This window comes from Mesitornis unicolor, unplaced genomic scaffold (assembly GCF_000695765.1).
Source record: "Mesitornis unicolor isolate BGI_N332 unplaced genomic scaffold, ASM69576v1 scaffold28327, whole genome shotgun sequence".
Classification (NCBI taxonomy): Eukaryota; Metazoa; Chordata; class Aves; order Mesitornithiformes; family Mesitornithidae; genus Mesitornis; species Mesitornis unicolor.
Window position 1 is genome coordinate 33,059 of NW_010197629.1, and position 25,270 is coordinate 58,328.

Genomic DNA, 25,270 nt, shown 5'->3' on the forward strand with positions numbered 1-25,270 from the left:
CGGGGCTGAGGTGGAGCCGGGAGCGGATGTGGAGAAAGATCGCACCCCCAGAACGAGCACTCTTGATGTTTTTTTTCTTCCAGGCGACGTGGCATCCCCTCAGACCGTAACGAGCCAATTCCTGCATCTCCCGCCACCGGGCGAGGAGCTGTCGGGATGGGAGGCCGGCGGTCTCCGTTAGAAGCGAGCTTACCCTCCCCGGAAGAGTTAAAGGGCGACCTCCAGGTATCCGAAGAGGATGAGGAGCTGGAGCAGTTCAGGCGGGAGGCAGCAGTCCTGCGTGAGAAGCTGTGGGACGCTCTCAGGTAGGATTGAACCTGGTAGAAATGGTGAAATGCCATGGGGGAGTCCTGCTGCTTCTGGCCCGTGACGAGGCAGGGCGTGAAGTCCCGAGATGCACGTGTCTGGTACCAAAACACGGCCACAAGTGTGTTCACAGATGGGAGGATGGGGCTAACGGGGGCCCACATAAGCAGCATTGACACAAATCATGAGCAGCACAATTCCTGCTCACCAGGTAATCATGCTTAATGTGCTAGCAGATCACACCTGTTTCTGCACAGTGTCCAGTCTTAGGAGCTATGGTGTTTCCAGCATCTAGCACTCGGACCACTTGTGTTTCTCTGGGGTTAGTCCAGCTTGAAGTTCATTAGCAGGTCACACACACTCACATGCTCTTGCAAAGGAAAGAATTAATAAAGAAAACCAGACTGCAGCAGTCACCAGGCAAGTGTATTGACCAGGAGCCTGTTCTGTTTCCCCCCTTTTCCCATTTTGTTGTTCTTGGTCCACTCTGATCACCTTCATCTTTCCTTTTACCTGCATTTATTCCTTCCCTAAATATCTCATAAGTTTTACTCCGTTTCACAGTCACCCTCAAGTATACTATGAGAAGTTTGCTATTTCAATGAGAGCCAAGATAGTCCTGGGGTTTTTGTCTTATTATCAATTATACAATCTTCTTATCAGCTGCAAAGTTCCCAGCTGAACCTCTTAAGAGTTGCACTACAGCAGTTCCTTGCAATGGCCCTTCCATCAGCGTCTTAGGAAGGCTGGTGTTTGGTACCGTTCACTAGGATTTGTGCATCTGTGCTTAATTGATTGCCTCTCCCGAGTTTGTCTTTGTGTTGAGTATCAGCCAGATATCCCTAAAGCTGGAACTTTCTGGTTTACTTGTGGCTTTTCTGGCAGTAGAGTATTAGCAGCATAATAAACTGCATTACAAGGCTAAGTAAGCATAATTGTCATTTTATACTTTGTAAAGGGAAAACAAGCAAAGCTCTGATCATGCACTTTGATAGCAAAGCAAAATACAAAGCCTGAGAACGATATGCCCTAGGCCTGTCCTCTAATGACTGACTTGGCCTATGGTCATTAGGCTTGTCCTGTTTCTCTTAATCAACAGTGTCACCCTTCTTGTAACTCTATTATTAATAATTTCCCTTATTTCCCTTCACCGTGTGTTTGTCTTAGTCGTACATCTGGTAACAAAAGGCAGTCCAGTTCTTTGACCGACCTCACCTCGGACAGTACCTGGGATCAGCAAAAGCCTCATTTGTTTCCTAAATCCCGCTTGAGGCCAAAGAGCGCTTCATCTCCCTGGATCCCTTCCATCACCATCCCTCAGCCCTTCAAAATGACACTGCGGGAAGCTCGCAAAAAGTCCCAGTTGATGAAGTCATACATGTTTCTTGAACTAGACAAACAGAGAGACAAAAGGCAAAGCCAGGATGAAGCTGAATGTCAGAAGCAATTTCGGGCCCAGCCTGTACCTGCCCATGTGTTTCTGCCCCTTTACCAGGAAATAATGGAGCAGAATGAGATTCGCAGGCAAAGAACAACACAGAAAAGAAAGGAGCTGCTACTTTCAACTCAGCGGCCCTTCAGTTTCCTGGAGAAGGAGGAGAAAAAGAAAGAAGCTATCAGACTAAAGTTCCTGGCAGCAGCATCCCTAAATGAGAGCTCCAAAGAGAAGCAAGCCAGTAAAAAAGTTCCTAAATCTACTTACGATCCGCTTCTTGGAGATAAACTCAAAGGTAAAATGTCAGGGCTCTGCCTGTCCCTTGCTGTCTCCATGCTGGAGGTAGGACCATGGCCCAGGGGGTGTTACTTGGAGTACAGAGCCAGTGTCATTACCTCCCCTGGTGGTGTCTCATCTCCTGTCTATCACTGGTCGTTACCTTTCATCTAGATACTCTTATGGCAGTGTCCTAAATTTAGTGGCCTTGTCTCAGGGTCAGCAGCAGCAGTTCTGTACCCCAGCACACATGGGTACACACTGAGCTCTTCAGACAGATTTCCATACCCCTTTTGCTGCAAATCACGACAGTCTGGGAATCCCTCCCTGCACTGGAGTCCGTGTCTTTGGTTATGCTAAAGGGATTTAAGTGATTTGTGGCACAAACAGTGCCCGAAGTGTCCAAGGTCCATGTGGAACTCAGTTTTACTCCCACCCGAGTGATCTGTGCTGCACAGGGCCCCTAGGAAGAAAATATTTCCTGAGCCCAAATCAGACACTTAGTGCAGTTCTAAGTGATGGGGCAGTGGCCCGGTCTCCCCTGCCATTCTCTGATGTTTTCAGCTCCCTTCCCACTCTCCACCTTCTTGGTAAGTGCTGAACAGGGGAGGTAGGTGCCAGGACCCATCTAGTCAGAGGGACACTCAAGGACATTTTCCTGATGCTTGCTTTCGTTCAGATGGCTTAAGCCCCCACAGTTGTAAGTTTGAAGTAAGCCATCCAGACTTCATGCTTGAATACAGGAACTAAACCAGTCCTTGACAATTCTCATGGCTTTTCTCACTCCTTCCTTTTTTTTTTACTGTTTCCCACTGATTTCTTCTCGAGCATACACCAGTTCAGTTTGCATCAGAAAACATTCTGTTGTGTACTAAACTAAGTCGACTGGAAAGGTAAAAGAAAGCAGAGGACAAGCCATTGTTCTGTTTTTTTTCTGGTGTATGAGAAGGGAGGAGGAATGAACATTTCATACCTCGGTCAATGCAAACTTATAAGCAGACTCAGAAAAAGTCTGAGTTTGCAAACAGCAGTACTGATTTTCTTTTTCTAAAAGCAAACAACAAACCCCTCCAAACCACAGCCAGCGGTTTGTCTACATCTTCACAAACAGTGCTGCACAGGAGCGGACGCTGATGCCATCCCCCGAAACACATTCTTTCTGTGGAAAGTTTGTCACAGAAGTCACATGACAAGATCCATCCACCAAATGTTCCCTACTTGAAATCTTTTCCAATATAGACAAACACTGCTGGATATTACACAGAAAAGCCACCACCTGCTACAAGTTTATTTGAACAGCCCGTTTTGATCACACGGTCAATGTAATGATGTAAAGTCCCGTGTGAAAAGTAGAACCTTGAGTAACACAACACTGCTGCAAGACAAACAGCACGAGTTTTCTGGTACCCCTAAGAATGGGAATAAGAGAAGGCCCGTTCAATAACTTACTCTGATAAGTGAAAGAGATCTCTAGAGATTAATGCCTAAGAAAGAGACTCTGCCATGGTTTTTTCTGGTATCTTTGAATAGGCAGAGGAGAGAGAGACTGGAAAGTGGGGAAAGAGAACACAGGATGTCTGGCCACTCCTATACGTGTATAAAGAAAATCACATCATAAAGAAAAGTTTAGAATTGTTGCAATTTTGCAGCCTTTTATGTCACTCATGTTCTTCTCATTGCTTTGCTTTTGATTCATTAGAAGCTGAACTCTACAGAGAAATCCGCATTCAAATGCGAGCCAAGGATTTGCTTGAGAGCTCCGTAGCTCTTATAGATACGAGCAACTGTCGGAGGGAGCCTCAGTCCCGAACTGCCACTAAAACTAAGCAGGAAAGACTTGGCTTCTTGCAGGACAGAAGTTTCAGCTTCAAACCAAGGATTAATCCAACAATACCGGATTTTGAAGAGCTTTACTGGGCATTTCAGAAGGAAGCAGTAAGGAGACAAGAAATCAAAGAGGCAACTCGTAATAAGCCGTTCAAGCTAAGAACCTCCAATCTCCATGGCAGGCAGAGGCAGGCTAATGAAAAGATAAAGGTGAGATGGCTGGGTATTTCTGTGGTACTGCTTTCTCCAATGCAGGTAGCAACTTCTTAAATTTATAGCTTTTATTTATGGATGATTAATGTCCTGTGACCTCTGCCCTTGTCTTGGGAGTACTGCAGAAATCCAGGACAAACCAGACAACAAAATTCTACACAAAGAGGTGAGCGATGACAGCTAAAGCTCAGCCACCTTTCCATACTCCTAAACACATCTCCTTCCCCTTATCCCTTCCCCACGTAAATCCCTACTGATGGAAGAGAGAAGAATGAGAGCATTGCCCACATAGCCCAGCAGTTCTCTTTGGCAGACAAAGAACGAGCAGGTTCTGTACTGTGAACAAAATCACTGAATGAAGTTCCATTTTTTTTCAGGATTCTCAGCAGCTTTCCAAGGTTTCGGTACAAAAAAGTCATTCTCTGACTGGGCTTTCCTCTCTCTCATCCAACACTCTCCCAGTGCATATAACAGATGCAACTAGAAAAAGGGAATCTGCTATTAGGTAAGTAGAAAATCCTGTCTGCAAGACCATACCCCCACTACTGACCAAAATGGAGGGAAAAAAAAGTGCTTTCCCTTATCACATCAACTACATCGACAGCACTTTTCCTAAATGTTTGTCTGTCTTTCTTCGCTAATTCTTGCCCTGCCTCCCAGTTGATGTGGGAGCTGCACACTTGTATGTCTGAAATGTTGCTTTTCTTCGTAGAGGATTACAAAAGTGAAATCCCCCTCTAGCGTGTCATCGGGCAGTCTTAAGCGAGCTCATTAGTAACTTTTTTCTACATAGATACTCCCAAGATAACAAAAAGGAAGCGGACAAAGAAGGAATTTATTGGCTGGAGAAACAGAAGAAGAAATGCCAAGCTATGCGGAAGTCGGTGAACAGCCGAGCAAAAGCCCTGGATCCACATAAAAGTCTGGAGGAAACACACAAGGAGAAGTTGAAACAGAACTGGTCAGTATCCTGTTCTGCACGGAAATAACCATTTGCTTTACTAACTGGGGATCATCAGATAATTCTTTAGGAGGAATTGGGTCCAAGAACATTCCCAGCCTGACTTTTTTGGCTGTCATACCCTTTCCACATTCATTTGGATTTCTTGACAATTCCACACTACTCCTTCCACACAGAAGTTTCCTTTAGATTAACATTTGTATAAACTAATTTGTACAAACAAGCCAACTGAAATGTGTGATTTCGTAACGTGCACATAAGACAAGGTTTTCTGAAAACGTGAGCACTGGTTCTCTGCTTGCAGTCCAGTAGTAAAGCTTTGCTAAAGGGTCTCTAACTTGCCAGCGATAGGATTTTTTTTGCCCAGCATTCAGAATCAAGAGATTTACCAGAGCTATTAAAGCACAGAACAGTTACTGAGAGTTCCTCGTTCCTGATCAGCTACAGCCAGAGGGAACCTGTATGAGACTGGCAACTTTTCCATTGCAGGCAAAAGATGAGAGAGAGAACAAAGGAATACAGGAAGGAGCTGGAAGAAATGCAGCTGCGTGTCAAGAACAGACCATACCTCTTTGAACAGGTCACCAAGGTAACTGGTCAAAGTTACAGAGTGTCTCTGGGCAACAGGATAAATGATCTTTCATTTAAGACAAGCATAAGAAATCTAGTCTCATGTTAATTCACGGGTAAGAAGGTGCAAATGGTTGCACAGTCTCTTGACCACACTCAAAATAACACATGGAAGGGCCACCCAAGTATAAGTTAAATTCTTCCCCACCACTTGAAAAAAACACTTAAGACTTTCTTGGTTTCTTGGTTGTAGTTTTCCAGTCCCTAGTGTATATTGCAATCAAAATATATGGTCTGATCAAAATCAAGGTCTTACCACACCAGAAATTACATGAATACCTGTTCTGCACCTGAATACCATAGCCTGCAGTCTAGACATTTGAAACTTTTTTAAATTTAACACCCTCTCCAGCTGAGCACTTCTTTGTACCTCTTGTGCTACTAGAAGAACATTAATGACAGTTATGTTGCTTATAACGCCTGCAAGCTCTGCTCTTGGGGTTGCATTCAGCACATCTCATCCATCACGCAGTACCAGCTGCAAATCTGTATTGCACTTGAGGTGTAGATACAATCTGTACTCTCTATAAATATCTTTTTCCCTAGGTTTTCTCTCTTAGTTCTGTCTCCTTGCAGGGATGATAACTGGTTAGAGACATAGTGACAATACATTGACAATGCGCTGATTTAAATTTCTCAATAGAAAGTACCCTCCTGGGTCAGACTTTCTGTTCATATGGGTGGTTACTGGAGGCAGAGATGATATGATAAATATTGGTAACATTTCTGTTTGCCAGGTTAGTAAGAATTCACCAGTATCAATAGCATTCACTCCTGTTGAGAAGATTTCTGTCCTCCCATATAGAACACCTGAATCTTTAGGAACTGGCCAGTCCCTCTGGAAAACCGTCATCTCAGATTAATTTGCAAGGTTTATTTGGAGGCAGTGAGGATACAGGATCCAGGATTCTTGGTTTTTAGTTTCATGAAGATGAGCTGATACGAAGCTATTTCACAGGTGCTCTCCATTTACTGAACTCCACTGTGGTTTGTGCTTACAAATTACAAGCAAACATTCTTCCAGAATTTCTCACAACCCCTTTTTTGCACATATTCTCAATCTGAGTGTCAGAGTCAGGACTCAGACACGAGTACGCTAGTCTTGTAAGACTGGAATGCTGTAGCAGCAGGAGAACAGAAGAAGGAAAAAGAAAAGAACAGAAGCAGGAAAAGGTGAGCTCTGGCTTTGAGAGATGTGAGACGTTGTCCTGGTATTCAGTTTTGGTATTGTACTATGACAAAAATTTTGGACAGGGGCTTTGGTGTCCTCTTGTTCCCATTAGGAGTGTCAGCTATGAAGTTAAAACAGCCTGACTGTTTGGGGAAGCCCCCGTTCAACATGCTTACTGTTTAAGTTTCGATTTCATAGCACGATGCTCGTCAAGGAGCAGAGCGTCGCTACAGACACACCCTCCAGCAGGTTGGGCTAAGCGAAGAGTTTGTAAGGAAAAAAGGGAAAGATGCCACTGACTTGCTGGAAGAAGATTCTGATGTTCACAGGTAATAAAAACCATGCAGTACAGCTCTTTTCCCTTTGACTAAAAGTATTTTCCTTGTTCATGAAAGCGTGCCAGTTTGTATCTTCTAGTACAGGCAAAATTACATCTACTTCACTCTTATTAAGCATCATGGCTTCTCTGTCTTAACCCCTGTGACTGCACTCTATTTCTTATGCATGGGGCAAAGCAGCAAGTAAGCACTGCAAACCATTTCCTGTATTAGACAATCATTATTTCTGCAGAGCGCCCAAGCCTCGGGGTGAAAAGGACAACTGCACAGTGCAGGAAGGAGAACCTCAAGAGGAACAGAGCGCAAAGGAAATGGCAACGTAAGATCTACCCGAAGAATCCATCCATCATCTCTTGATTTTTTAAATTCAGGATTCTCCAGGTTAATCCTCAGGAACTTTCTGGTTTAGGCTGACAGCTAAGAATTGCTCTAGGGTAAGTGAGATGTGAGAACTCAGTAAAGGCAAAAAAGACCAACTATTGTTTAGAGCATGTCACAGAATCACAGAACGTTAGGGATTGGAAGGGACCTCTAAAGCTCATCCAGTCCAATCCCCCTGCCGGAGCAGGAACACCCAGATGAGGTCACACAGGAAGGCTTCCAGGCGGGTTTTGAATGTCTCCAATGTCTTGTCCAGTCCAGCAAACCCTGCAGCCTCCCTTAGTGTTCACCAGTGTTCCTCACGTGAGCCATTTCCCTTTCTTTAATGGGTAACAAAACAAGTTGAACAGGTTAGATGAAAGTAGATATGAAAGATTGAAGAGGTGCATCCTCCATCGACAGCTCCTTGCATTCATGCCACAGCAGCACACAGGAAAGGGAGAATGCATTTTGGTGTGCTAAACCATGATTTACACATGTGTTGTAGAATGCTTTTAAACAAGGTATTTCTACAATAAACAAGTAGCAGGAATTCACCTACCTTGGGAGAAGACTTAGAGGGAAGTCCTTCTCTGGCGTTAACTCTGCCCTCATGAGCAGCTCTGCTCCTTCCTCCCGTTAGGAAGAAGCAATAGATTTTCTGTATTAAAAATCTCACATACTTCATTAATTGAAACTGTTTTAACATCTTACCAATTGATGTCATCAATTTGGACTGAAAACCAACCAAAATTATTAAGAAGGTTGTAATTAAACAATGCCTCACTTTGGGTTGCTCTTGTCCTAATTCTAGTATTATTGTGGTATCAAAGATGGACTTTGGTAGAAGAAAGATTAGGTATCACCTGTCAGCATGCTGCACTCAAATGCCTGGCACATCTTGAACAGTATAGTTCACACTTTAGTTGTCTTCCTTGACCTGACAGTAACCATGATCTCAAAACCAGAAACCCTTGCCACCTGGAATGTTTTCTGACAATTGTTTTATCAAAGCACTTTGAGATTAAAATAGTTTTAAATGGCTGTCATGTTTCCGCATTGTCCAATTTTTTAATCACTCATCTTTTCCTCACTATTTAAATAGAAGCTGTGTCTCCTTGCCTCTTTGTTGCCTTAGTCCATTTCTCCTTACACTGCAACAACAAAACCTCACCATCAAATCGGAAATACAGTACCTGCAAAAGCTACCACATTAGATAAAGATCTAAAACTGAGATACTGACATTTTTAATCATAACAAAGTACTTGATGCAAGAATTTATGGCCCTAGGGTTGCAGCAGTTCTTACTGCCTCAGACAATCTCCACACTGAGAAGGGAGCTTAGACACCTGGGAAGGTTCAAGGAAGGCTGTTACCAGTGTGCCACTTTCTACACAGTTTTAATTGTGTAGGACACACAAAGGCTGTTCTTTCTCCTGTATCCCCTGGAAAAGACCAGTGAAGTAATCCCATTGTCACCATGCCTTGTCACATTGAAAGAGGAAGGAAAGAAGATTTCTTCCATGCTCCAAGTCTGTGGTCTAAAGCCCACGGGGCTTGTATGATTTATCTGGAGCAGTGGGAGTGAAATGTTAACACATACGTTTTAAGGGGTACTTACTAAAATTTGCTGCTAATTTCCATAATAATACTTGATGATGCTGGAAAAAGAAATTTCCAAGTATGTGAAGTGTAAATGAGAACCTTCATAAAGGAGGAACAAAGGCTTGACTTTAAATTTATATAGGCTACTATGCCATATTGCCTTAACAAGTACTAAGGTGACATGCAGGAACACAGTAACAGATCAATCCAAGTCTTAATATTGGTCCCTGAACAGAAGTTGCTGAAATGGTGATGAAAGCATCAAATGAAGTAACTGAAACTCATTAGCACCTTCTTGCTAAACAAAGCACTGTTCTGAAAGTAGGATTACATTTCTGTAATTCTGAAAGAGATTTGTAATCTCTTAATATATCTCACAAATGGTATGGAAATAAGTAACTTCAATTTTCACTCTGAATTTTTGCGTTTTATGAAAATATTTTGTTATTTTTAGTTAGAATTACAGCCTGTTCAGCTAACCTATGAAATGCTGTAGTAAAGAAGACATCTCCCTGGAGCATCTCCCATCAAGTGATGAGACAGTAGCCAAACCACATCAGATTCACAGGTACCTGGTGGAGCTCCTGCAAGATCCTCCCAATTTCAATACCTTTACTGACAGCAGCACTACCTTTACATTCAGCTAGGGAGCAACAGCAAGGCAGCGCACTCTCTTCGCATAGGAGCTATTACAGACACGCAGTACCTCAGCAAAACTCTGCATTCTTAATAATATCAATTCTGAAGGAAGTCTTCAACAAAAACATCTACCTGGTAGACTCATTTAAAGAGCTCGATATGCCAAACAATTTTTGGAGGAAAATGTGACTGGGGAAAGCGGGAAAGGAACACAGCAAATGTAATTAAATGATATCAAGTAGTACATTTATTTCAGAGAGTAAGTCAGCTTCTGACAGTGAGATGTACTGGGATATCGTCTCTGAAGGTAAAGGATGGGAGGAAGGCCTGTTGCTCGAGATACTGAATGTTTGTACAGTGCCTAGCACAATGAGGTCCTGGTCCTTAACTGGGCTCCTAGGTGCCCCAGCAAAACAAACGCGTTAGGCTTTAGGAGAATGGACAGTTTTGAAATGGCGTTCCACGACATGGGCTAAATGACACCTAAGCAGCAGACTTCACCTTTTAAGCTCTGCAAGAGAGAAACTTGGTCCGGTAGGGCTTCTCCAACTCCAGTTTAATGATTCATTCTCCATCTACCCACCTGCTCCGTTCACAGTTAAAGCAATGTTCACTCATCCCACCACAACGTGTTGAGCCTCTAGAGGAGGAATGGTCGATCCCACTTCAGTCACCACATATAAGAGGGCGGAAAAAAGAGCAGCTGGTCTCACCCTCCTCTACTCCAATAATAGACTCAGTGTCTGGCAGGTGCAGAGACTCCACGCCAAGGCTGGGCTGAGAGTTCATGGAGATGAGATTCTTACTATGCACTGTAGATTCTTCCAGCAAACTGCTGCCCATCAGTGACTCTATTGTGATGAAAACAAAGGATAAAACAAAATTCTCATGAAGTAATGATACTGCAATATAAGATACAATCCCTGCCCCCTTCCAAGTCCTGTAGACGTCTTCCCTAGACTTCTACTTTATCCATTCCTACACTTCTGAGCGTCCAGCACTCCAATGGATGGTCTCACCTATATTTATTGTTTTGAGCCTTAGGACGGCGAGATCTCACACAGGCTTGGCTTTCTCCTTAAATAGTTCACATTGCATTAAAAAAACAGGCTGCTTACAAGAAGAATACCTGACAAAGGACACAAATTCCTTGTAAAAAAAAAAAGATACCAGATTCATGCTAATTTTGAGAGCAATAAAGCTGTCTGCCCCTTGACCACGATACAGAAATACACCTTTGTCTTCTATCCTAGGAAAGGGGAGGGTGAGCAATCCATCCTCATCTCCAAGAGGAAGTCTTATTCCTTACTGGCTCGTGGTCTCATATGCTCAGGACATACATCTTCCCTTCTCTTTGACCATCCACTAATTCTGTCCTGCACTTCTCCCCTCCTTACCTGGCTGTTCTCGCTCTCTGCTGCCAGCTGTTCCCATTCGGGAGTGGTGTTTCCTCATATGCACATTTCTGCTACCACTCTGGGAAAATGTCTTCCCACAGATTTGGCACTGATGGGGCTTCACTCCTTGAAGGGGGGAAAAATATCCCAAGGATTACCACATAGGGAATACAGACCTCATCAACCAAGAAGCCAATAATATTGTTTTGAAGTGGCTGTTGACATCACTGGTGTTAATGATCAGTGAAAAAAAAACTAAATGGGAAATATTCTTGTTTCCCAGAGAGTATTAAACTTGCAGAACAGAAGAGTTTTAGGTATCAGTATTGCCAGTTGTTGGAAATCTCAAGTCTGAAGAGTAACATAAAGTCTTCAAGTCTGATTTATGAGAGGGAACAAGTTCTTTGGAATCTCTTACTCAGTGACATGGAAATATTTGATGTCCCATACCTAGAATAAAATGACCAAAGCAAGGAAGGTATCTCCTGCTGTCACACAACAACCTGCAGCACCTGATTTAAATTACTGAGTAGAGACCGGAGGATGACTTGTTACTGGGAAAGGATTTCTGTTTTACAGAGCAGCCCATCATTTTCACAATACAAGTATGATGGCCATATGTGGGAACTCAGTAGCATGGAAGCCAAGGATACAGGAAAGAAAAAGAGTGGAGAACTCAGTCCCAAAAGTTAATACCTCAAGAGGATCTGCCCTTCCCCAAACAAGCCATATTCATCATGTGCTGATGATATTTAAGACAGGTCAATCAAAACAGAAGGCAGAAGCTTTGAAACACTTGTGAAATACATTTCCATCTAATGCTTTGTCCAGTTACAAGTATCTAGCATTAAAAACTAAAGGAAACCCCTACCTATGGCAGAAACCCACTCATGAGAGATTTCAGATTTGAACAGCTTTGACTAACACGTAGAGGTGCTATATTCTCTCTTTTGAGTAAGAAAGTGGCAGCTATGAAACAGATATCCAACTGAATGACAGTTTAGAAACAATTTTAAAAATAAATTTTAAAAATGTTATTTTCATTTAGAAACACAAAATTTAGAAACAGAAACAACAGAAAAGATTGAGGTGTACGGGCCACAGACACCACAAAGGAAGTCATGAAACACCATGACCAGAAGCCCTGTAGAAACCAGGGGATTTTTCTTAAGGAAATCAAATCAAAGTCCTACAATAAAGATCTTTCCTCAGATAGGTCACAGAATGTCAGATGAAGACTCTTACCTGAGTGGACAACCAAATGTTTCCGAAGGCTGGAGTATTCGGCAAAGGAGCGGCCACATCCCTGTGCCTCACACAGAAAGGGTTTTTCGCCTACAAGGGAAAAGTAAGTGCTTAGATTTTGGACTCATGACTTGATCTGATTGTCCAAGTCCCTAAGAACAGCCTGGAAATCCTGACCCCATTCTCCCTTTTCACCTTACATACAAGAAGTTCAACAGAAATTACAGCTATGCTTCTTAAGGCTTTTAAAGCATTCTCTTCATCAGCTTTCAAGAGCTGATATTCTGAAATATTCTTAGATCATTCACTGAAAGTGAAGCACGGGTCCACTGTTTCTAAATAGATCTTCCAAGTATTTAAACACCAAAAAAGTAATTTAAAAATGCCTGGACTATGATATATCTTCCATATGTAGTTCTTAACAACCAGCTCTCTGCTTCACACACTCCCAGGATCCTGTTCCCCCTCTGCCTCTCAGTGCCAAAAATCCCATTAACTCTATTCCCCTTCATATCAGATTCTATACTTTATTTCAGATCAAGCTGAACTTGGCAAAATCCCATGAGAGATGTGTCAGTCATTTATATTTATGTGTAGAGAAATGGTAATTCAAGGCACAATTTGTTCTCCTAGACTGAAATTTGTTATTTTTATATATCTGCACAGCTATTTTTATATTTGTCTAAATGACGATAAATTTGGAGGTGACTACACTAATGCAATGCAATGCAATATAATTAATCTGTTCTAAACACCCCCTTAATTAAGCCTTAAATTAAACCAGAGGTAACTTTTGCCTGCAACATCCCACTAACAAACTTAATATACCATGTTTAACCCTAGGATTTCAAGTCTTTAACTAGACCACTGTATCAGAGTAACAGCAAGTCCACAGGAGATTAAGCAAGCTACTTCAGCTATTTTATTGTCTAACACATACACAGTTCTTTCCCAGTAAACTTGGTTTTTAAAATTGTTTCTACTGTGGTTTTGCCTTTAGAAGTCCTCTCACTACAGTTCATTTCTCAGCTTCCTACCTGCCACAGCATTCAACAGAGCTGAGCAAACAGGATCAACACAGCATGATCTGTTTGGTGCTACAAAGCTGAAATATGGAGCAGGTTCTCAAACATTGATTGGACCTTCTGGGTTGTTATAAATTTTTAAATCTTGGTCAGAATGAAGAAAAATTACCATTGACAAAAGCAACAGCGCACAGCTCTTAGATCTATTTACACCTGCAGTTTTGTAACGCCTTTGTTCTGATCAAACTTAATTGCACATTATCAGTTTGCAGTTAAGAAAGTTATCTACTCCTCCAGAAGCTGCTGCTCTGCTGGCTGCAGAACACTGGCTCTATCGTGGAGGATCGTGCATGTGTCAGCTGGGCCTATTCACTTTATCTGCGCCTTGGCCGGGAGCTTTAAATGCAAAAGAAAACTGTGAAAACTATGGCTGCTGTTACCACACATTCAAAATCTGATTATTGGTAGATATAATTTTAGCTACATCCCAACATCTGCCCCCAAACCATGTGTTCTAGCTAGACTGCAAATCCTTTAAAACAGCAACCTTTTTGCATGTGTATGTATAAACTGCAGACCATACGGTAGTGTTTAAATAAGGCAGAAGGCACAAACAGCTGCTGGCAGCCCACTTAATCTGTGATTTCATTTTACTAGAGGCCTTGTGCTCTCACAGTTGCCAAGGTTATTTTGAAATGTTAACCAGCTGTAATGCAATGCTACCTTTCTAGGCCATCAGGGAATCTCTAACAATATCCTGAGAGGCCTGGACTGGGCCATTTGTTTAAGTGGTGTGATAACCATGAGGCTTAAAAAAACCAACCAAATAAAACCACCAGAATATTCACTATGAACTTTGCTAACTATTAAACTGTTGATTATTTCAGCAGTAACTCATGTGCCCCTCTCAACAACTTTCTAGGATAAAACCACCTAAAGCACTTAATGGAGTTGTCAGGACTTTGGCTGGTACAGAGACTTCTAAAAATATTGACAAGGCAGCATCAGAAGAGACAGCATAAACAAACCATGTATAAAATACAGCACTGTGAAATAAAGATTCTAGTGTATCAGAAGGGGTGGTTAGTAGGTCGAGAGAGGTTCTCCTCCCCCTCTGCTCTGCCCTGGTGAGACCGCATCTGGAATATTGTGTCCAGTTCTGGGCCCCTCAGTTCAAGAAGGACAGGGAACTGCTGGAGAGAGTCCAGCATAGGGCTACAAAGATGATCAAGGGAGTGGAGCATCTCCCTTATGAGGAGCGACTGAGGGAGCTGGGTCTCTTTAGTTTGCAGAAGAGGAGACTGAGGAGAGACCTCATTCATGTTTACAAATATTTAAAGGGTGAGTGTCACGAGGATGGAGCCAGGCTCTTCTCGGTGACAAACAATGATAGGACAAGGGGTAACGGACACAAACTGGAACACAGGAGGTTCCACTTCAATTTGAGAAGAAACTTCTTCTCAGTGAGGGTGACAGAGCACTGGACCAGGCTGCCCAGAGAGGTTGTGGAGTCTCCTTCTCTGGAGACATTCAAAACACGCCTGGACGCCTTCCTGTGCAACCTCATCTGGGTGTTCCTGCTCCGGCAGGGGGATTGGACTGGATGAGCTTTTGAGGTCCCTTCCAATCCCTAACGGTCTGTGATTCTGTGTGGTTCTGTGATTCTGTGATTTATTTAATATAAAAAGCAGAGCAGGAGTTAAGAGTACAGGGGCTCCAGCATATGGTAACATCCCAAATTATCATTAGCACAAAGAGAGCAGTTTGTATGTCAAAATGCTGTCTTCTAATTACTGCCTTTTTCTGCTAGACTTTGCTACAATATTTTTGCTATTCATTCCACTGTATTCCTCATTTCCCTAAATTTCCCAAATGCAGTCTTTCTACAAGCAGCTTAGGTAACATAAGCTAGTCAGATTCAGCCAGATGTCAGTATAGCTACAACTGCGTCCATCAGGACTCCACTGGAGCAGTATCTAAGCCATGGTGCCTTTCAGGAATTTTAAATAGCTTCTTTATAAAAATCAAATACATTTACAGCTGTTGTGTTCACTAACTATTCCCTTGGGAACAGTCTTGTTTCTCCCCAAAACAAGACACACACCTCCCCGCACCAAACAACTCAAGGGGGAAGGGAATCTTCAGAGCACGGGCCTGAGCAGAGTACATCATCATCATACAGTACCTGGAGGGTGCAACCTGTGTGAAATTATACAGGATAGTAAAGGGGGTAAGCAGGTGATTAATTTGACCTATAAATCTATGTGAATTGATAGCAGAGATAAACAACGTAACATTCTCAGAAGTCTGAGGACGGAGGAGGAAGTGGTTTACTCCTCAGTGAAGACCCCACCTCTGCAGAGCACAAATAGGTGAGGTCTAAAACACACCAGTGTGAATTCGTAGGTGGTTCTTCAGATTTCCAGCTGTCGTGAACTGCTTCCCACAGCCCAGCTCTGTGCACACAAAAGGTTTTTCACCATTGTGAGTTCTCATGTGCACCTTCAGCCTCTGCAAGACGTAGAAACTTTTTCCGCAGCCTTCTGCTGGGCAGGTGAAGGAGCGGTCGTTCCTGGAAAGCAACAAAACAGCTGTTTCATTGCCAGCTGCTGCGGTGTATTTTTCATGAACACTTCTTTTTTTGATTACATAAAAAGCAGAAACATTTAAGCCAAAATTAATTATATCAGAAAATTGAAAAGAACTCAACCAGAGTGACCTAAATTAGTCCTCAGGAACTTGAGTCTGGGTGGTCCACTGGAAGAATTTGTTCAGGTAACATCTTTTTGTCGTATTACCTTGCCTATTCCCTACCCAGAATGATTTAGTAAAGCAGTGCAACAGATTATATAGGAACATTGTGGAATTTCAGTCACTGGAGGATCAAAAATGACTGTATGTGTACATGTAACATATGCAATTACTGCTGCTCTGTCTCAGGGCAAGGTGATGCACTCATGTCTATTGGAGTCCTTCCTGGTTTTTAAGTTTCTCACCTACATTTTACCTCCAAGACTGCCAATTTCTTAGCTAAAAAAGATCAGGGTCATTTCTTAGAGTTAGCAACTTTGTACAAGGATCTATAAAAATATGATAGCATCCTACAAGTTCCAATGTTCACCACATGACAGAAGTTACAGTGATGCTCTTTATCAACCACTTGTTAAAATACAAATATAGAATCACAGAGTCATTTAGGTTGGAAAAGACCTTTAAGATCATAGAGTCCAACCATTAACCTAGCACTGCCAAGCCCACCACTAAACCATGTCCCTAAGTGCCACATCTACACGTCTTTTCAATACCTCCAGGGATGGTGACTCCACCACTTCCCTGGGCAGCCTGTTCTAATGCTTGACAACCCTTTTGGTGACAAATTTTTTCCTAATATCCAACCCAAACCTCCCTGGTGCAACTGGAAGCCATTTCATCTTGTCCTATCGTTTGTTACTTGGGAGAAGAGACTGACACCCACCTTGCTACAACCTCCTTTCAGGTAGTTGTAGAGACCAATGATGAGGTCTCCCCTGAGCCTCCTTTTCTCCAGGCTAAACAACCCCAGTTCCCTCAGCTGCTCCTCATAAGACTTGTGCTCCAGACCCTTCACCAGCTTTGTTGCCCTCCTTTGGATGTGCTCCAGAACCTCAATGTCTTCTTGTAGTGAGGCACCCAAAACTGAACACAGTATTCAAGGTGTGGCTTCATCAGTGCTGAGTACAGAGGGACAATCACTTCCTTAGTCCTGCTGGCCACACTACTTCTGATACAGGCCAGGATGCCATTGGCCTTCTTGGCCACCTGTGCACATTGCTGGCTCATGTTCAGTCACTGTCAACCAGCACCCCCAGGTCCTTTTCTGCCTGGCAGCTCCAGCCACTCTTCCCCAAGCCTGTAGCGCTGCACGGGGTTGTTGTGACCCAAGTGCAGGACCCGGCACTTGGCCTTGTTGAACATCACACAACTGGCCTCAGCCCATTGATCCAGCCTGGCCAGATTCCTCTGCAGAGCCTTCCTACGCTCAAGCAGAACAACACTCCCACCCAACTTGGTGTCTGCAAAATTACTACGGGAGCACTCAATCCCCTCATCCAGATCACTGATAAAGATGGTGAACAGGACTGGTCCCAGTACTGAGCCCTGGGGAACATCACTTGTGATCAGCTGCCAACTGGATTTAACTCCATTTGTCACCACTTTTTGGGTCTGGCTATCCAGCCATTTTTTTACCCAGCAAATGGTACACCCGTCCAAGCCATCAGCAGCCAGTGTCTCCAGCAGAATGCTGTGGGAAATGGTGTCAAAGGCCTTACTAAAGTCCAAGTAGACAACATCCACAGCCTCTACCTCATCCACTAAGCAGATCACCTTGTCATAGAAGATCAGGTTAGTCAAGCAGAACCTGCCTTTCATCAACCCATGCTGACTGGGCCCGATCACATGGCTGTCCTGTACATGCCATGTGACGGCACTCAACGTGATATGCTCCATGACCTTCCCTGTCTCCGAGCTCCTGTAGCTCCCCATATCCTCCTTCTGGCCCTTTTTGTAGATGAGCATCACAAATATTCTAAACCAAACCCTAACAAGAACTTGCAAAAATAACCAAATCTGGTCAAAGCATTTCAACATAAATACCAGGCCTCCACAGTTTGTCAGTGTCAAAAACTAACGCTACCCCAAATACAGAGCACAGTTTTTCAAAGTCATGACAACACACAGCTTTGCTCTGCTCACCGGTGTGTTTTCAGATGATACTTGAAGTGAGCTGGCCACACAAATGTCCGATCGCAGCCCTCAACTGTGCACTTCAGCTTCCTTTCCACGCGAGATAAATGAGGAATAGGAGTAGAGTCTTTTGGCTGCCCATCTCCTGAGCAAAGATGAACATTTTCACCTGAAAGAAAAAGCCCACTGAAATCTAAAAAGATATAGATGATTGTAATGTGTCGAATTTAACAGATAAAACCAGCATCACATATGATACAGGACTGCAAAGAAGGAGTGTGTCTGGCTAGGACTGTTCACCATGTCCTACATGCTGCTGCCTGGCCCATACCAGGGATCAGACACAGATTCGCAAACCTTACCAGGCCCATAAACTATTCCCAGCCATCTATCTGTGTCAGATCAGCTGCTACCAGATGAGGCTCATCGAAAGAAAAACAGAAAGTCAATGCATCAAAAATTGTAAAAATAGTCTCTATATCAATATCAACCAACCAATTTTAAGTATCAGACAGGATAACTCTTTTTAAAGCCACCTTAGTTAAAAAAAAAGATATATTGTGTTTGTCTGCAATTATTTATTAAAATAATCAAGTCACAAAGCATGTGATTAATCCAGTTATGTATTCTGCAGAATGCTGATCTCTAAACCCAGTGAAGCCGAGAAGAAAGTATGAATTACAGTATGCATTAAAACTAGACACTGGAAAGTGAAAATGAAAGTTGAAATGCAAGCAGCTGCAGTCAGAAAGAAGACACTCTTGACATGTACGAGAACAGGTGGACTGCAGTGGAACTGCTGGCTCCACTGAAGTTCATTCCCTGAGAAATACTGAGGAGACTATTTCTATTGAAGAAAAAATACAGGGTTGTTCTGTATAATTCTGTCACTGAGTAGTTGAAGATGTCAGAACAGATTAAAAGCAAGAGAGTGAAATAGAGAGAAACAAGCCGAAACAGGGGGCCTTGTATGAAACACTCAACTTTTGAGATAGAATGAGGGGATTTCCTACCGTTATTGCTTGCTTTGGCATTCTTAGCGAGCTGTGCACGGGTGGCAGCAATTAAACTGTCATGGGCCAATTCTTGTACTCGTAGGAACCACGGGGTACTGCTGTCTGTGCTATCATGAGAGAGAAAGTCATTCCCAGAATCTTCTGCTTCATCTTGAACAAACACCAAGTGCTCTGCTGGAGACCCCAGCCCTAGAAAAGAAGAAACGTCGTGAAACAGAAGGGTAATGCAGCAGAGGGAAATTTCTTTTGCTTCCCACAGGCTGGTGTTCCTGGCATAGATGCAATAGCTGCACTGAAAAAGTCTTCACTGACCTCTACATTGTAGAAAGCTGTTGATGAAATGCTCCTGAAATATCCAATAATGCCCAGCAAATTTCATGATCTTTCCCCTTCACAAGCAGCAGGGACAAAGTTGTACTTGTATCTCCTGCATTCTGCTGTCTGAGTCATACCCAGCCAGATGACAAACAGAAGGAGAATTACCTGCTCTCGTTAGGTTGAGAAGAATAAATGAAGTGCTGTCACTGGGCTGGAGGTCTTGCAATAAACTGGAAGTCTCTGGGCTTGACAGAAGTTCAGATGGTTTCTGTACATTCTGTGCCCTTGTTTCCTCTCCATCAGGGCCCACATTTACCTGGAGACTTCTCAAAACAGCAGATGAAGAAACATCTTTGGAAGAACTAGTGTGACTTGGAGAAGTGAGATCTCTTTCATCATCTAGTGAAGAAAATGAAACCAGAGTAAAGTAAAGTATAAATGCACTATGGCTAAAAGATACCTATGAAGTTTATTTTTCTAGGAAAAAAAATTATAACCTGAGAGAGACTGGAGGAGAAAGGAATCTTCTAACTAGTCAGACTTCACTGGTCAATGAGAAAAGTTTTAGTGACCCTCCTGAACTTGTTCCTCCATCCCTGGAATGCCTTATGGGCAAGAGGCAGTGGCGCAGTAAAGACAGCTGTAGGAAGGGCACACTCGCAAAGATCTGCCACGTAGATTTTACCTGGCAACATGAGTCTGTTGCATTCTGAGGTCTCAGTAACAGGAAGGAGAGAAAGACAGGTGATGTCTTTTGGTTCCGATTCCACCAGCCCTTGCCCCAATGGAATAGAAGTATTCTGAACAAACTGAACCAGCAGCTGAAAAAAGACACTGAAGATTAGGTCAAGAGCAGCACAAATCATTTCAAAGGTACTAAACCAAGTCCATTAGGTCCCTACTGCCTTGTGGAAGACACTGAATATAATCCCATGAATACACGTCAAAGTAAATAGAAGCTTTTTAATTTACATTATTGACAAAGAAGGAATTGTTTGTATTTGTCACCACCGAAGTACCTATAAAATTCTCATTTCTTTAACATACAATAAACAGCTCTGACTACTACTCTGCAGGCTACTTAGGCTACAGTCCTTTCTAATCAGTCTTTTATCGAGATAAATTTTACCAATACATGCCATGTTTTAAGGTATATATTCCTTTTTAATTCATCTTTTACTACTTGATACTTTACTATGGTCTAACCTTCCAAGTAAATGTTTTCCATGCTCAGCCTTTGGCACAGGTATTTTTTTAAAATCATTGTCTTTAAATACTTAACTGAAAGAAAGTTGGCCTTTTTAAAATAAAAAAGTAAGCAAAAGACTGGTTGCAAAGAGATGTCTAGCTATGGCTATTCAAAATAGGCAGATAATGATCAGAGGAGCAAGGCTGGGATGACAAGACCGTCAAAGAGGGACAAATAAGGCCACTGTCCTTAGTGTTAAACCCACTCACTAAGGGGATTCAACAGGAGAAACTCTCTCCAGAATACAATGCAAAGTAAGGGAGACTATTGCATAAAGAGGTACAGGACTTATTCCCTGGGGAGGACTTTGGGACTGAACAAGAGATTTGGGGGATTGTACAGGACTTATTATGCATTAAGAGAAAGGCCAAAGGCAGGAAAAGGAAGGGATCAAGGTGGATCAGGGCAGAACAAACACAGGAAAATGGAGAGAGGAGGATAAAAGAGGCCCATTATATATAAGCAGGAAGTTGCTCAATTCAGTTGTCTGGTGCAGCATAACCAGTGCAGTCCATCCTGTCTTTTTATTAAACTCCATCCTGTCTTCTTATTAAACTCCACTCTGTCTTCTTATTAAACTTCCTCACTATTTCCTGTGTGATCCCATTCTCCAGAGCGTGCGTGTGTCATACGCCAGTGAACTCCAAGCCAGCCTAGCTGGCCAGCAGAACAAGATGTGTGGGGACATGTTCTAGAAAATCCCATAAAGGTTTTATCAAAGCAGCAACCCTTGGAAACAGAATCAGGCACTCGTGCTGCCTGTGTTCATGCGGGTAAAGCTACGAGCGTCCTACCTGTGTTAATCTGGCGCCAGTGTGTATGTGTGTGCACCTATTTGAAAATAGCATTAAACCTCATTAATGCCTGGATCTAAGATCAGAAATAGGGAGCAGCCCTCGTCTTGATGGGCCCAGGAGGTGAGAGATGCCCGGGTCATTCAGTCCAGCAGATTTAGTTATCCTTAACATCAGTCAGCTCTGGCAATGCGAAAATTACTTCTGGCCGACTTCTACAAATCTTGAGTTGTAAAAATGGAACCTGGCATTTGAAAAGGAACTGGAACTCAAAGAAGTGCCTTTCCTCACCCCTGAAAGTCTTTTCGTATTTAACCAAGTTCAGAGCAGCCAAGCATGTGTCCTGTTTACCCATTCTCTCTGCCTGACAACATCTCAAGCTTTTGCTATAGGATATAATGCTGGACTCCTCTTTGCCTCCAAGGCACAGACACAGAAATGAGACTCTCTCTTTTCCACTGCCAGTGCCACAGCAGTTCATAATAAAACATTCTGATTTAACAAAGGAAGTGCTGCTGGGAGTTAGGAGATAACACAGCCCAACTTTTGCAATGGACTCAACTAATTCTTCTGTGAACTCCCCAAGCTTTTTTAACAAACATGGTCTCAAATCCCTCTCCTGTATGGAATTAAACTTCTGGAGACCAGAAAGAATGAAAGGGGTCAGTCGTAACAGACCCAGACACAAACTCCACATTTCAGAGAAAATGCCCCCTGAAAAACATACATAGGCTCTATCAATTTGGCTATGAGCCCTATCAAACAGACTTACTCCTATATTCACATTCTCAAAATGCTTTGAAAAACACAGATTAAAGAAATATGGACAATAACAATACACCACAACCTTAACGCTCAAATCACTATTCCTCTATTCCTAACTATTCCTTCAAGTTTCCTATTCCTCTAGGAAAGTCCTTGATGTAAAGACCCTGCATTCTGCTGCTGCCTAGCAAACAACTGCATGCAACAGCCATCTCCTGTCTTTGGCACTTAGAAGGAAACTGTACAAGAGTTATTCAAATGCTGCTACCCTCATTGTGAAACATTTTAGCTTGCATTCACACAGATCCCAGACCTTGGCTGTGCAGGGAGATAGTTCACCAGTGTCAAACAAAACAGTGTGATATGCCCATGGTATATTTGTGGTTAAAACCCAACAGTCACTAATAATTTGATTCTTATTTTGTACGTTGTGATCATCGTAGTATTTAATTTTCACAGCTACTGCCACCCAATTCCAAATTATTTCTATAGCAGATACCAGCCTTCTGAGTCTCTCCTACATCAGGACAAAGTTCATTGGATCAAAGAAACTGCAAAGAAAACTTAATATTCGGGCTCTGATTTCTCTGTGCTTATTTCCTCTCATAGCAACACTGGAAATACTGATGTTTCCTCAGTTTTACCTTGAAGGGTTACTGCAGTCAGAGCCCTGAAGCCTTAATTGTCCTGAACGGTCTCACCCAGGGGCTCCATTGAGCTCAGCCTGTGCCCACTACTCCCTTCCTGAGCTGCAGGCGTACCTGTCTCAAGCCCTGTCTCCTGGATGGACCTTGGACTTTTACTGCACCAGCGTCTCCAGCCCTATCTCCTGCTCCTCCTGACTGTACTCCCTGGATAGACCCTGGACCTGGTTCATCACTTCAGCTTGGCTGTGGATGGGCCCTGTTTCCAGCACGCAGGTGCTGCAGTATTGTGTCCTGCTCAGTGAGGACAGAGCCTGGGCTGGGATCAGCCTTGGCTCGCAGCTCCCCCTCCCTTAGGAGCAGCCTGGCATCACTGGCAACTGTGAAGGTAAAAATTAAGTCTTGAAGTCATTCAGATGGTGATAAGTCACTTCAAATAGGCCCCAAGCCAGGCTGCAGTTTGAAAAGTAAGCATTTTTTCCTCTGAGGTATATTATAAGACTATCCAGAGATCCCAGTCAGAAGAGGGAACTATTTTTATGTTGTCAAAAAAGCATAGGCAATAAGAAACTGTCCCTTCCTCAAGGTCATTTATTCTAATTTAAGATTAAAAAACAGGAGAAAAATTGGTAAAAAGAGATTTAGGAATGACAGAGCAAGGCAACCAGAAGAAAGATGTTATGACTGAAAAATGTGAGCAGCAAGATGGTTCTAAATGACTGGATTGTCTTTCATTTCAAAGCTGTTCATGATCCCTACTGCTGCCTACTCCACCATGAAACACTTCTTTTATGGACTCTTCTATTTTTATACAGAAAGCCTTAGATAAAACTTTCCTCCTACAATAGGGAAGCTTTGCTTCAAACCCTTCACTTCCACAGAGCAACATTAAGCCACCAGGGAAAAGCAAAATGCAGCAGCCACAAAGAAAGAATTAAAAAAAAGATCCTTTTAGTTTTCTTTGTGCAGTAATAACAAGCTGGTACAGAGTTAAAAGGGGTAAAAGAAGTGGAAGTAAACAGAAGGATGTGAATCATGTCCTCTATTAAAATTTGGAATAAAAAACCCCCAACCCTTCCCATAAACTACAGCAAACCAACTACCAACTTTACATTGAATAATGAAGAGAAAATAAAAATTTTCATGTGACAGTACAGCCAAGCACTTTCATAAACCTTCCTTCCTGTTCAAAATCATTGAATATCTTTGTGACAACTACAGCAGCTGGAACATGGGGGGAAAAACCTCATTACAAACAGTCTGTCATGCTTTCTTAAGTTTCTTTTAATTTGGTTTTGCAGCTGAAAGCAAATAGGAAATTGTAAGGGTATCTGGTAATTGGCCATTCAGCATAAAAGAGAGGCTAGGAACAGGAGAGGTGATAAATTCAATTTGTGGGTACACAAACTAACAAACTGCACATAAGGGAGAGTAACAAAGACCAGAACTCCTGGGACACTGATGGATGGGCCATTACAGGAGCGACTTGAGCGTGACCCTGAAGAAATCTGGCCTGAAACAGGTAAAAGATTACTATTAAGATGTCTTAAGAGCAGGCAGTGGGAATGTGAAAACCTTGTGGATGTTTAGAGAAAGGATCAAAGGCAGGGAAAGGGAGAGATCAAGGTGGATAGGAGAGGAACAACCATGGGCAACAGGAAGGGAGTGGGGGATAACAGGGGCTGACCACAAGCTAGCAAGCTGCAGGTCAGTATGTCGCTCTGCCTCGTCACTGTAGTCTATCCCATCTTCTTCTCGAGTGCTGTTTGCTCCTAAATAGCTTCTGAGAATGTTCATCTAGTTAACTTCACACTGGACTAGTAAATAGGAAGAAACCACAATCTGGAAACCCAAAATCCTGGCCAGAGGCTGGACTGAAAAGCCCAGGGCTTGGAGATGGATACTGAAAGGACTCAAGGTTTGGCAGAGACTGGACTGAGTGTGCACGTCAGCTGAGTGAAGGCATGTGTGTGATAATGCTAGAACATTTCAAGCCTGGTTACCTGACGAATAGGAACATGATTAGGCCGTTTGTTGTCTTCCTGTTCCATGTGAATGCCATTTGTGCTTGTGGGTGCCTGTAAAAGTACTGTCCTGCCACGTGCTCAAGTTTACAGCCACACGTCTGTACTATGTGAGCATGGGCACATATTTGCACTGTAAAAGTTCTGACTTAAAGTGTGAATCTCTGTGGCCCAGACAGAGTCACACAGAGAGAATCTATAAGCCTTACAGGGACAAAATGGGCAAAGTTCAGCCGCATCTTGCTAGGAAGAATTTTTTTTTACTCTGCCATACCAGCTTCTCGACTATACCCTCCTTTTACTCCT

At 42.9% G+C, this 25,270-nt stretch overlaps 2 protein-coding genes across 2 annotated transcripts in view; one reads left to right on the forward strand and one right to left on the reverse strand.

The window, feature by feature from the left end:
• Positions 1–156: 156 nt before the first annotated feature.
• Positions 157–7,480, forward strand: FAM161B (family with sequence similarity 161, member B). Its single transcript, XM_010188856.1, has 8 exons — positions 157–305; positions 1,474–2,036; positions 3,717–4,054; positions 4,435–4,562; positions 4,851–5,018; positions 5,508–5,607; positions 7,018–7,148; positions 7,390–7,480. The coding sequence occupies exons 1-8, from the start codon at positions 157–159 to the stop codon at positions 7,478–7,480; spliced, it is 1,668 nt and encodes a 555-aa protein (XP_010187158.1).
• Positions 7,481–9,981: 2,501 nt separating this feature from the next.
• ZNF410 (zinc finger protein 410) overlaps positions 9,982–25,270 on the reverse strand; it is a 19,137-nt gene continuing 3,848 nt past the window's right edge. Inside the window, exons 2-9 of the mRNA XM_010188857.1 lie at positions 20,174–20,309; positions 19,654–19,887; positions 19,168–19,359; positions 18,164–18,323; positions 15,820–16,001; positions 12,405–12,494; positions 11,160–11,285; positions 9,982–10,613 (exon numbers count right to left, since the gene is read on the reverse strand). Coding sequence (XP_010187159.1) covers positions 10,429–10,613; positions 11,160–11,285; positions 12,405–12,494; positions 15,820–16,001; positions 18,164–18,323; positions 19,168–19,359; positions 19,654–19,887; positions 20,174–20,309 — 1,305 coding nt within the window. The 3' untranslated portion in view covers positions 9,982–10,428. The remainder of the gene's footprint in view (positions 10,614–11,159; positions 11,286–12,404; positions 12,495–15,819; positions 16,002–18,163; positions 18,324–19,167; positions 19,360–19,653; positions 19,888–20,173; positions 20,310–25,270) is intronic.

Bases quoted from the DNA above. Each gene is read 5' to 3' on its own strand.
- FAM161B (XM_010188856.1), top strand. From the start codon at position 157: ATGGGAGGCCGGCGGTCTCCGTTAGAAGCGAGCTTACCCTCCCCGGAA. The intron at 4,563-4,850 runs GTAAGTAGAAAA...TTTTCTACATAG, and splicing joins AAAAGGGAATCTGCTATTAG to ATACTCCCAAGATAACAAAA. The intron at 5,608-7,017 runs GTAACTGGTCAA...TCGATTTCATAG, and splicing joins TCTTTGAACAGGTCACCAAG to CACGATGCTCGTCAAGGAGC.